The following is a 12,621-nucleotide window of genomic DNA, read 5'->3' on the forward strand; positions in this document are numbered from 1 at the left end:
TTTTGTGCTTGCCTACAAAATTGGACGACGGATATCAAATTGGACGGGGTATATTCGCTGATACCCGTCGTCCGATTTTGTACCACGTGATGCGTTTTGTCCAATGAGCGCGCGGGAAAATTAATCGGTGTGTTATAACACGAGATAGTAGTGCAGTTCATTCTGCTGGCTCCCTAGCATGTAAAATGGTTCTGTAAGTGAAGCGTTTAGAATTTCGAAAACTTCCTGTGACGTCAAGTCAGATAAGATGGAGGCACTTCAGTTGCATTCAGGCGATACATCGCTTTGTTAGTTAATTGCCTATTAACGAAGCTGATGCAAAAGGAAGCGGAACTCCGCTTCCGTGAACCAAAAAGCCGAAACTCCGACGGGTGGAAATCAACAATTTATGAAGCCTCCTACGCAGACGTTATATCTGCTTAGGAGCTTCCATTCATGAAGGCGCTGATGTTTACATGGCGGTAAAACATTAAAGGGACTACGTCACGGAAATCTCGCAGATTTTTGGTTTAAACTATTCTAATATGAGTGGTAGGCAATTTTATCCATGAAACACATTATCTTTGAACATTAAACTGAAAATATAACCTTTATTTGGAAAATAGAAATCAAACTTTGGCTAGAAATATCGATTTTTTTAAGGCACGCGGAAACAACTTGTAAGCGTTGGCTAACGTTTTTTAAATTGCAGTCCATTTCCGTCCGAGCCATCCGCGGCGAAACGCGCTTTTAAACAGTTTTAGTGCTCTGAAATAGCAATTGTTAATAAAAATGAACCATTAATTTTAGGTTTCCTACGACACAAATATAAATTTTGGCTAATCAAAAATCTGTTTAAATCCGTGACATAGGCCCTTTAACCAATAAGAACGATAACAAAGTGTGGCTGATATACAAAAAATGTGGACCTCGATTCATAAAAGTTCTTCTTAAATTTTGAATAACAGTTTATATTATATGCTGTTTATGCGTAAGGTTTTGAGTTTCACAATTACGGTAGGCACTTGTAATCATGGATTGTTCACAGCCCTTTTTTTATCGGTCGTTGAGCGCGGGGCAAGAATCGCGAGAGAGCTAGACGCCAGCGCAAAACGGGAAGTGCTAATGCTCGCTGCCCGGGCTCGCTGCTACTCTCGCGTTCTTTTGCATAGCCTGTTCCAGGCCTTCAGTTAGTGGGGAACGGCGCGAAAAGTAGCGTCGTTCGCCACAAACCGAATGCCTGGAACAGGCTATCTTTTGCGTTGAAAAATAGAGAGGCCCTGAACTGTATACTGTAGTCAAAACGTTGAAGCACTTACTTTTTGTGAAAGCAAGCTTGAACATCTAGTTGTTTTATGCATACCAGAGGGGGTTTGTCATTAATTTCATTATTTTTTAATTAATTTTCTCCGACTTGTATACACAGGCATCAATGGACCAGCTATCAAGAACTTCACTATTTTCCGAGCTGTCCGATCTTTCTGTCGCAAGACTTGACGATGACGATGAAGACAAGGATCTTGAATCGACTACGCCAAAAATGGTAAGCGAGAACTCCGCGTGTCGAGTTTCAGACCGTTACTAGAGTGGTCACGCAACGCTTGGGTGACGACCTTAGAAACGGCTCGGATCGATGTCAACTTCCCCTATTTGAGTCGGAGGTTCCCTCGGGGGTTCTGGGAACATGAGAACAAAAGGAAAATAAAACTGGGAAAACGGCAACAAAAGCATATTTGAAGAAATACTGTTAGGGAACACTGGAACACAAGGAAAATTTTGTTGGGAACAAGGGGAAATGGACGCCAAACCCCTCCTCCGGGGGGAGGCCCTCAGTCCGATGCGCAGCGATTCAATTTTTTTCTCATTAGAGACGAGATCTTGGATTTTGCGTTTTAGAACTGCTTTTTTTCTTAGATGGGTGCGAGGCTGAGACCAGTTGCCAGTCTCCACGGTAATCCCAAGCCGTTGCAAGCTTCCTCATCGCTGGGCTTGGGACTGAGCTCTAACAAGCGCCACAGACCGTACAGCAGTGTCAGCGATTCTGAGACAGACGGCAGTGATCTAGAATACGACGAAGACGAAATCGTGGACGGAGATGTGGCGAGAAACAGAGACTTTTACGCACAGCTTGAAGAAGAGGAGAAGGCCAACGCTCAGGTAGGAGGAAAGACGATCGAAATATCAAATCTCTATTGTAATCTCGGTTTTGAGAATTGAGTGTTTCACCAATATCGTCTAGTTCAGTTGATGATTCTTTATTCTCATGAGATGTTAGCCTGTGTAGTTTTTTAAGAGTGTGTCCATAAGAGGACCAGGCAACACGTGATACAGCTCATATCACCGATTTCGTCCAAACTTAGCATAAATGTTGGGTATGGTGAGCTATTTACTGTGACAAAACATCAGCTTAAAATATTTTATTCCCTTCAAGTTATGGCACCTTTTGCAAAAATGGCCATTTTTCACTAATTTATGCATATTTAATTAGATGACTTTGATTGACCAGTTCCACAAGAAAAAAAGACTTCTGAAAATAAAATTCACTGCATTATATTCTGTGGTTATTAGGCTTTAAGTACAATAATTCACTTCAACCGTCTGATTTGATTTCTTCTCCTCAAACGGTCTTTTGGAAGGTACAAATTTCGTACTGTTGGAAATAGCCTTTAACTAGTGCCCAATATCTCCCATGAGCAACAACTTATATACATTATTCTTACATGGGTAATGAAATCCATCTCTAAACTTCACAAAAATGCCACAAAATGTCTGGGGACTTCAATATTTTATTAGTATTGAGGAACTAAACACACGTAACTTAACGATTTCTTGCTATTTCATCAAAATTCACCGAAACACAGAAGCCATTTATTTGCCTCAATTTGGCATAAAATCGGTACGAAATAGCTAATCAAGCATAAATCTATAGATAACAATCAAAATATTGGCGAAGGAAAGGCAGTTAGGACATTTTTCGGAGCGTTTTCAGAGCCGATATAATTCGGCAATGTTGTGATAGCAAATGTAAAAATAGCAGCGAAAGATTTTCTTCAAAAGCTCGCTCAATTCAACATTTAGGCACATCAAAGTTAAGAAACAAGAAAGTAATACTACATACATGCCACTTATCGACACACAGATGCTTTCTTTTGAAGGATTTGTTCTTCCTCGCTGCACTTCGATCCTTCGATCGATCTCAATTGACATGTACTGTTGCTTTGAGGCGCGATGAACTTAGTCAATACATCGTGGTTCATTCTTCGTGAAAGGTGTAAACAGGTTGTCAATAAAGTCATTCAAAGAGCTGTTCAAAGTTCACGGAAGGACACTTCTCTCAGCCAGTTTGAATGAAATAAATTTAACTGGAAAATAAACAGCCGCCATGTTGTATTTCTACCTTTGAGCCTGCGGTTTCAGTCAGCGGTACGGCCGTTCACTGGGGCAAGTACGTAGTGTAGTCATCATATAGTTGTTTGACTAAATCCTATATAGGGATATTCATAGAGGGGATACATAGCCTAGCCCTACACAGCTATACACACCTATACATAGCTTAACACAGCTATACACACGCGTGTTCATTTGCTTTTCCTCCGCAAATGTTTGTTTTCGTTGGAATAAGTAGCGGATGGCGTTATCTACCCTCTGAACAACCGGGGCTTGGTCTTAGCCTTATAAGTAGTGTGCGTTTCTTGTAAAAGTGAGAATTTTTTTCAACTTCTCCATTGAATTTTTTTGATAAATAGTTGATGAGAAATACACTGGATGCAGTGTAATGTATGCGATGCAATCGGTTTTGATGCTCTGAAATTGAGCTCTGAAATGTCGGAAACCATTAAATAATCAGAGCAAGTTTTTTCCATCTTATATCAGGTTAAAACTAGTATGTTTATTGTTTTTTTGTTGTTTCTGTCTTTTTGGGAGGTGAGGGAGGGGGTGAATATGGACATTCGAAGAAATGGCGGTCAGGTTGTCAGCCTGGCCTGTGTACATCTATTCCTTCTGTTCAAATCGTCTATATTATATTACACTTTGGCAGCTAGGAGACTGAATTTGTACCCACTCTCTTTTTCGGGATCCCACAAAGTTCACCATCTGTCCATTTACCGATAAACGTCATAACTGCAGTTTTGTTTTAAAAAAGGGCTTTTATGGGGACAAATTTTTCCTCCTGAATGCCCACATTGCAAGTGACGAATTGCGGCTTCAAATGATAATTTTCTTCATCACCGACTCAATTTAAGTGGCTATGTGAGTTACAAAGACGCGAATGCAGACTTTTGTAAAGAGCTTAAACTCCGCATTAACACTAAACAAATTTATTGCAAGACTAGGACTACGCAAGACGGCAAAACTTATTAGCTAATGTTTCAACCAGCACAGGTAGTCTTCTGTCTTCTTCGAGGTCAACGCGAGGGAAACCCGTTTTATTTTTTGTTGTTTTCTCTCTCTACATTCACACCTTTATAGATATATGTATATATTTGCTGCGCCATATAGACTGCGTTGCTAAAGGCATTTCGTACGTGAATACTTTGTTCAGTTCAGCACAGACGCTCCCCCAACTAAAGCACTTGCGCAAGCAAGACCACCTGCTACGACTACAAAACCTACCTCGCTATCCACCGGATAGTGATTTATCCCGTGGTAAACGTTATTCTCCAATTTTGCTGAGTTATTCATTTTTTTCCCATTTATGCCCCGGGGGTAGGGGAATTTGGTCAAAAAATGTAATCGTTATGCGCGGTATTAATTACTATTTCCGCCAGGGGAGGGGAATTTGAGCAAGCAATAAAAAATACAAATGTCTGGAAAGTAACTGGGAGACGTTGATATTTTGATTTGTTTAACTGTGTAGCGTCTTTTATGCTAAAAATAATTGTTTATGTTCCAAAATGACGCTAAATGGCGGTATAAAACTGCTCCGACGTTTCGGCAATACTGCCTTCTTCAGGGTGCCACCCCAAAAAAGGCAGTATTGCCGAGACGTCGGAGCAGTTTTATACCGCCATTTAGCGTCATTTTGGAACATTAACAATTATTTTGATTTGGTTGCCGTGCATGCCGAACATGCCGTGCATGTTGAACATTTCGGTTAGTTTGCTAATTTTGGAAAGAAGCCTTTCAATTCCAACCGGTTCTCTCCAACAAATGGTAAGCACCCTAGAGTTTGTTCAGCATCACATTGCGGTAAACACGTCGAGCTGTAGCGGAGGAAATAGTTTTCCCTACGACAATTTGAAAATATTCTCATTTTCATCACAAACGCATCCAACGAACACTCGCAGAGGAAAAGCAAATGATCGCGCGTGTGGTCACGCGTGATGGACGCGTGATGCCCAGTGAACGACCGTACCGCTGACTGAAACCGCAGGCTCAAAGGTAGAAATACAACATGGCGGCTGTTTATTTTCCAGTTAAATTTATTTCATGCAAACTGGCTGAGAAAAGTGTCCTTCCGTGAACTTTGAACAGCTCTTTGAATGACTTTATTGACAACCTGTTTACACCTTTCATGAAGAATGAACCACGATGTATTGGCTAAGTTCATCGCGCCTCAAAGCAACAGTACATGTCAATTGAGATCGATCGAAGGATCGAAGTGCAGCGAGGAAGAACAAATTCTTCAAAAGAAAGCATCTGTGTGTCGATAAGTGGCATGTATGTAGTATTACTTTCTTGTTTCTTAACTTTGATGTGCCTAAATGTTGAATTGAGCGAGCTTTTGAAGAAAATCTTTCGCTGCTATTTTTACATTTGCTATCACAACATTGCTGAATTATATCGGCTCTGAAAACGCTCCGAAAAATGTCCTAACTGCCTTTTCTTCGCCAATATTTTGATTGTTATCTATAGATTTATGCTTGATTAGCTATTTCGTACCGATTTTATGCCAAATTGAGGCAAATAAATGGCTTCTGTGTTTCGGTGAATTTTGATGAAATAGCAAGAAATCGTTAAGTTACGTGTGTTTAGTTCCTCAATACTAATAAAATATTGAAGTCCCCAGACATTTTGTGGCATTTTTGTGAAGTTTAGAGATGGATTTCATTACCCATGTAAGAATAATGTATATAAGTTGTTGCTCATGGGAGATATTGGGCACTAGTTAAAGGCTATTTCCAACAGTACGAAATGTGTACCTTCCAAAAGACCGTTTGAGGAGAAGAAATCAAATCAGACGGTTGAAGTGAATTATTGTACTTAAAGCCTAATAACCACAGAATATAGTGCAGTGAATTTTATTTTCAGAAGTCTTTTTTTCTTGTGGAACTGGTCAATCAAAGTCATCTAATTAAATATGCATAAATTAGTGAAAAATGGCCATTTTTGCAAAAGGTGCCATAACTTGAAGGGAATAAAATATTTTAAGCTGATGTTTTGTCACAGTAAATAGCTCACCATACCCAACATTTATGCTAAGTTTGGACGAAATCGGTGATATGAGCTGTATCACCTGTTACCTGGTTCTGCCCTGTTCTCTCACGGGCACACTCTTAACGCGCGTTTGGAAACTACACAGGCGCCTGCTACGCAGGCTTATCAGCTGTCTGCTTGAACAAGGTTGCCACAGGTCAGGAAATTGTCAGGGGAAAATTAAATTCTTGAAAATCATGAAAAAGAGTTTAATTTTGAGTCAGGGAAAACTAAAATTAATACACTGCTATTTTAATACCATTGATGGTTGGAAGAAACATTTCAGGTCAATGTGATTTCAGCGATGTTTTCAGTTTTCTTCTGTAAGCAGAGGCTGGAGGCCGCTACTATATATGACATGTTGTATTTATTTGTATTCATAATTTTTGGTCAGGGAGATTTTATTTTTATCAGGGTAAGGTTAGGATATTTTGACGACTGATGTCTGTGGAAACCATGTTAAATTGATGCTATGTGGAGAAATTAGTGTTGGCGATCGAAACCAAAAAAGGCAACACATTTCTCTTTTCTTGTCGATATAAAGAAAGTGGGAAATATTTTTGCCATGGAAAAACTCTTGTAATACAACAGATTAGTCTGACAGAATGAAAAAAAACGTTTCTAAAACAAAACCAACGTAATCATTGATTTCTGGCCAATCACAAAGGACACTGACAATCCAGTAAACCAATCAAAACTCAAAGCAAAAGCGTAGTCGGTGCGAAGCGCGGGAAAACGTGGATGAAAAATTCAGGATTGGTTTTAGTTTTACTTCTGATTGGCTCTGAAAGTGGCGCGAATTTTTTAAGCCAATTACTAAGCGTAGTAATGCAAAACAAAAGCAAACGCTAACTACTTGAAAATGGCTCTATATGCATACGAGTTACGTGCTTTCTTTCTTTTTTCCAGCTGAAAAAGGAGATTTGCGAAGCTCACGATGAACTACGAGCACTTTACGAAGAGCTTCGAAGCTCTCACGCGAGTTCAGACTCGTTCGAGGTGAATGAATTGGAGCCCAGCTCTGATTTCAAGCCGGGATGCCTCACAACATTTGTGAAGAATTTTAGAGAAGTTTTGGAGGAAATGGTTAGAGACAACAGTACGAGAACCACGGTGAGTTGTAACAGAATGAACACATAGCTAGGCTCTTAACCAATACTGTGTCTTAACCCTTAACGTACTTAGAGTCTCATTCAGTTTCAAGTTTGCCAAATTGTAAATCATCTTATAAAAGTACTGCTCGGTAGCTTTCATTTGTTTATACGCATATGGAAAAGTTAGAACCACCTTGTTCAGAATAAACTTACAAACAAAACCACAGAAAATCATTGCTCTAAAGCTTTCGTAAGAATGGTCACACACTAGGGTTCCATCAACAGACTTGAAAGTTACAACTACCTTGTAAGGCAAAATAAAAAGTATCACATGAGAGTACTGCTCAAAAGCTTTCATTTAAATTGTCACACACTAGGGTTTTATCCATAGACTCAAAACTTAGAACCACCTTGCGTGGCAAAACAAACAGTACCACGTGAAAGACCGTGAAAGTACTACTCTAGTAAAAAAAAAGTACTGCTCGATAGCTTTCATTTGAATGGTCACACACAAGCGTTTCATACACAGACTCTTAAGTTATAACTCCCTTGTAAAGTGTAATAAACAACACAAAATGAAAGTGCTGCTAAATGAATTTCGTGTGAATGGTTTAAAAAGTAAAAGCCACCTTGCACAGTGTATGTTAGTTCACATCCAAAACATCTAAAGCCCCGAAAGAGAGAACGACCTTAGGAGCTAGTCTACAAATAAGTTTAAATCCAGTTAAAAGTTATGCTATTGAGATCCAGCCAAAGTTTATTCAAGGCTGGAGTGGGAAAATAATGGGGTTATTCAATTTTGAAATTATTTTGACATCAAAGTGTTAACTTTAGATAAATACACACCTTGGAATACTTGCTTATAATTTCTTTATTTTCCATTTTAGAATCTAAAACAACAATTATGTAAAGCTCATGAGAACATAGATAGTCTAGAAGAAGAACTTGTAGCGGTGAACTCCGAGTCAAAGAAGATGGAAGAAGAAGTGGCTAGTCTGAAAGAGAAATTGACCGAGAAAGACGAAGAAATTGAACATATAAAACAACAGAGAAACAAATTAGCTAAGGGAGAGTGTGAATCACAACTGGCGTTTGATATTATGTACAACGAGGCTGTACAAGAAAGGCAAGACGCGGTGGAAAGGTAAGGTGCTCTAAAAATGTGTGGACTCATTTTTACAACATTGTTTCAACATAAACTGGAAATCCAAATGTAAGTAGACCCGTCCAGCCAATCACAGGAGATGCTAGTAATGTAACGAACCAATCACAGCTCGAAACAGAAACGTGCAACCCGTGCTAAGCGCGGGAAAACGCGCGTACGCTAAGTGACGATTGTTTTTAGCTCGCTCCTGATTGGTTTAAATAACCGCGTGTTTGCTGTGGTTTGTTAAGCACTTTCACGAGTTCTTTTCCTCTTTGGACCAATTATAGAGCTGGGAAATCGCAAAAAGCAGATTCACAAGTACTTTCGAGGTCAATTGAAAACCGGCTGAAGGTGAAAAAAAACCTTAAAACCAGAGTGAAAATGTGGGCCATTTTAATTGATATACTCAGTTTCAGTGACGTTTTTCGCATTGGATGACTAACATGTGCAATTTGCTTCTAAGTAAATGCTAAGTCATTGGCGCAGGAGTAAATCTCGTTTGTTGTTACCCTGCTTCCTTTTAACTAAAAAAATGTTAATTTCTCCCAAAAAAGCAACTGATTTTTTTTTTCAGGGAGAAAAATATAGCAAAAGAATTAAAGCAATCGAAAGAAGACAGAGAAGAACTCGACCATCAACTCAAGGAGGCCATTCAACAGAAGATCCGACTGTCAAAGCAACTAGAAGACTGGCAGGCAAGTTAGACTGTTAAGGCCTGGCTAAACTTGGAAACATTGTTGGGGAGGCAAATGTTTCCCAGTTTAGCTGCATGGGTAATATATGTTGCGGTAACAAATTTTGCTTCTCGGTAACAAGAAAATGTTTATGTCTCAAGTCAAAAACATTTTTGCTTCCCGAAATGTATGTTGTCTGGTTTAGCCACCATGGAAGCAATGCTGACGAGTTTATGCGCATGTCCGACACTTTGTTCTTGGAACATTGTTTCCTTGTTTAGCCACCCGGGCAGCAAAATTTAGCCGTAAATTCAGCCACCTAGGAAACATGACAAGGAACAATGTTTCCTAGTCTAGCCACGCCCATACACTTCCCTTTTAGCTTGACAGCCTTCTGCACGGGGAGCTCTGGCTATTCTTCCACACGGGGGGGGGGGGGGGGGGGGAGGGGGTGGGCACGGATGAATAAACAGTTTTACTTATGGGGGGGAGTCCCTATATGGTATCTAAATAACCTTTAAGGGTTTTCGAATTGTTTGCTTTAAATTGATACCTAGGGGGGAGGGGGGTATTTGTGCCATAGTCGCAAACGAGATTCTGGTTATTATTAGGGTTCTTTCAGACGAATTTTCGGCGAGTATCTTCGTAACTTTATTTTTTTTATATTGGAGTTTCCCTGGGCAGTGTTGATTTAGTCCAATAGAGATTGTCAGCAATCTCTGTAAATACGTTGAGACGCAGACAGTCTTGAAATAACCAATGTTTTTCCCTTTTGTTTTCAGTTTGACATGGCCTCCTTAATAGACGACCAAGTACAAAAACAAATGAAATCAGCGGCTAAAGAACACGATGACAATGCAAGGAGAAGACGAATGTCAGCTTTTGCACGAACAACTCGCTGGCACTGGAACACTGGAAACACCAGACGGCAAAACATGTTATGATTTAATGACACACAGCGAGGAAAAGCTGAGCTTCTTCGTTCCATGCTCCTACTCGCTGTCGGCCATACTGAATTGCCGAGAGGAGACTAAACTCCAGATTCGCAGTCGGTTTAGAGTCAAGTGGGATTTCTACAGCCTCATTCTCACGTGTACCGCTGAAAGCCTGGACTCTAGCATGGACGGCCGCGGGCGGCGAATGGAAAGGCAATAATTTGAGATTTTTGTTTGCGTTTAGCTCCTTAGAGCAGTTTTCAATTGAGTGCCGTAAAACCAAAACCAAAGTAATTACTCTGGCCAATCACAAAGTATACAGACAATCCAGTGAGCCAATCAAAACTCGGAGCAAATACATGTCGCAGGCACGAAGCGCGGGAAAACGTGCGTGAGCGAGTCACGATTGGATTTGGTTTTAGTTCTGATTGGCTAAGAAAGTGGCGCGAGATTTTTATACCAATCACTAAGCGTAGTAATGCAAAACCTAAGCAAACGCGAATTACTTTCGACACTCAAATGAAAACCGCTCTAATTATTACACTCTTTCACTTCTCTATCAAATCATTTTTATCCTTTATTTATGATGTTTATTTACTTGAACAGATTGGATCCTGAAATATTGTCACGGATTATTTTATAAGCTGAACGTTTTGTAATATTTAATTCCTACTTACAGCATAAAGAACCTTTATTTACACTTAAAGTTGCTTGCCAGATACGTCCCGAGCTTAAATTTAATTGGGTTTTGTCGTGTGGCTTGCCATCGATTGGTCATTTGAAGAGTGACTGACGGGTCAAACTCCAATCAGATTCGTTCAAATACTATGATGTTCAAACACGTCACATGAGCGCTAAAAGTCGTCAATTTTTAAAATAGAGTGGTATAAAGATAAATTAATGGTAACATTGCGTGTAATATTTCTATTATACAAAGAGGGTAGTCTTACGTTAAAACTCTTAAAGACAAATTAACTTAATTATGTGACTCCCAAGAAGTTGGACATATTTATTCTGCCAAATTATCAAGTTTCTGAAGAATACAATTATAAGTGTTTGGCAGCGTATTTAGATTTTTTCATTAAATTTAATGTAATTAATTTTGTGTTACACTCGTCTTTTGTTGTAAATAAGACTGTTTCTTGGGGATATACTTAAACCGACACTAAGATGTCATATTTCTTGTGCTGAGGTGTACTGCTATTTATTTCAGTTGACGGTTTTCTTTTTATTGAGCTGAAGTTAGAAGTAAGGGCTTATTTATGTGGAGAAAAGTGATCTCTGGAAGGAGGGTTACCATATCTTTCCAGACCTATCATATACTGGGCATTTTTGTGAAAAAGTTGTCCCTGTTGACCGGGGCGAAGCCAAATATGTCACGACTTATGTCTGGTAGGCGGGTCAAAAACCTGCAGGGTCACTATACATTCAAAGCAAGTGACCCTCCACCCAGGGTCACTCTACCCCCAGAGCCAACTGTGCGACTTTTTGTGTTAACAGTTCGCTGCAATTTATAAAGAAATGCATAAATAGTTCTCCCGCCTGGGAGGGGGTGGGGGCTTTGTATGGAGTTTGACCCACCTTCCAGAGAACTTTTCTTCACATAAACATGGCCCAAGGGTAATGGTTACCCTTACTGTAATTGTAAATTTGATTTGCGTTGTTATTTCGTAAGTGGAATCTTCAAACTAATGTTGTCATCTTGTAGTCTTTCAACCTTCTGGAATTAATCAAGAACTTGTAATAATTACCATAATGTATGCAACGTTTCAAAAACACTGCACGCAAAAATACAGTCAGTCGATCGTACGTTTCGGAAGTGTAAATGATATTGTTGAAAGAGTTATGGTCGCGAGGAACTTAGTTTTATCAACAGAAGTAAAGAAATAAAAGGAGTATTTTGACAGTGAGTGGCTGTTTTTGTATTCATGTTTGATATTTTCCCTCAAGAGGCTGCATTGCGGACAGCCCCTTATTATTCTCATTCCGAACCGATGAAAAGTAACCAACTCTCTCCTCTCTCTCCTCTCATCCCGTTGAAGCCCTGAATTTTTTTCAGGCTTCTTTATTCCAATTGCTTAAATTGGAAATTCACTGCGACGATCATTTATCACTCTCTCCTCTCTGTTTGCAATCTACACTCCTCAGGGGAGCATAAGGTGTCCTCCGTGGTTCTTTACCAAAGTCTATTTGGAGCAATTATCTTAGCCACCAGCCAGCCAAAAGAGACTTTCTCCATTCAGCCCTTCTAGTGTGCAGCGCCTCCATCAGGGTTGCCATAGGTCAGGGAAAAAAAGCATTCTCGGGGAAAGACGAAATTTTATCTTAAATCAGGGGAAATTGGCATTTTGAAGCAAAGTCAAGGTAAATTAAAA

At 39.7% G+C, this 12,621-nt stretch overlaps 1 protein-coding gene across 1 annotated transcript in view; it reads left to right on the forward strand.

Moving 5' to 3' along the window:
* LOC144647159 (uncharacterized) overlaps positions 1–12,156 on the forward strand; it is a 28,192-nt gene extending 16,036 nt beyond the window's left edge. Inside the window, exons 6-11 of the mRNA XM_078506916.1 lie at positions 1,406–1,522; positions 1,894–2,136; positions 7,306–7,509; positions 8,378–8,634; positions 9,212–9,332; positions 10,094–12,156. Of these exons, the coding sequence (XP_078363042.1) occupies positions 1,406–1,522; positions 1,894–2,136; positions 7,306–7,509; positions 8,378–8,634; positions 9,212–9,332; positions 10,094–10,255 (1,104 nt within the window). The 3' untranslated portion in view covers positions 10,256–12,156. The remainder of the gene's footprint in view (positions 1–1,405; positions 1,523–1,893; positions 2,137–7,305; positions 7,510–8,377; positions 8,635–9,211; positions 9,333–10,093) is intronic.
* The last annotated feature ends 465 nt before the right edge of the window (positions 12,157–12,621 follow it).

The sequence above is a fragment of the Oculina patagonica genome, chromosome 3, assembly GCF_052425735.1.
Source record: "Oculina patagonica isolate OP01 chromosome 3, crgOcupat, whole genome shotgun sequence".
NCBI classification, from domain to species: Eukaryota; Metazoa; Cnidaria; class Anthozoa; order Scleractinia; family Oculinidae; genus Oculina; species Oculina patagonica.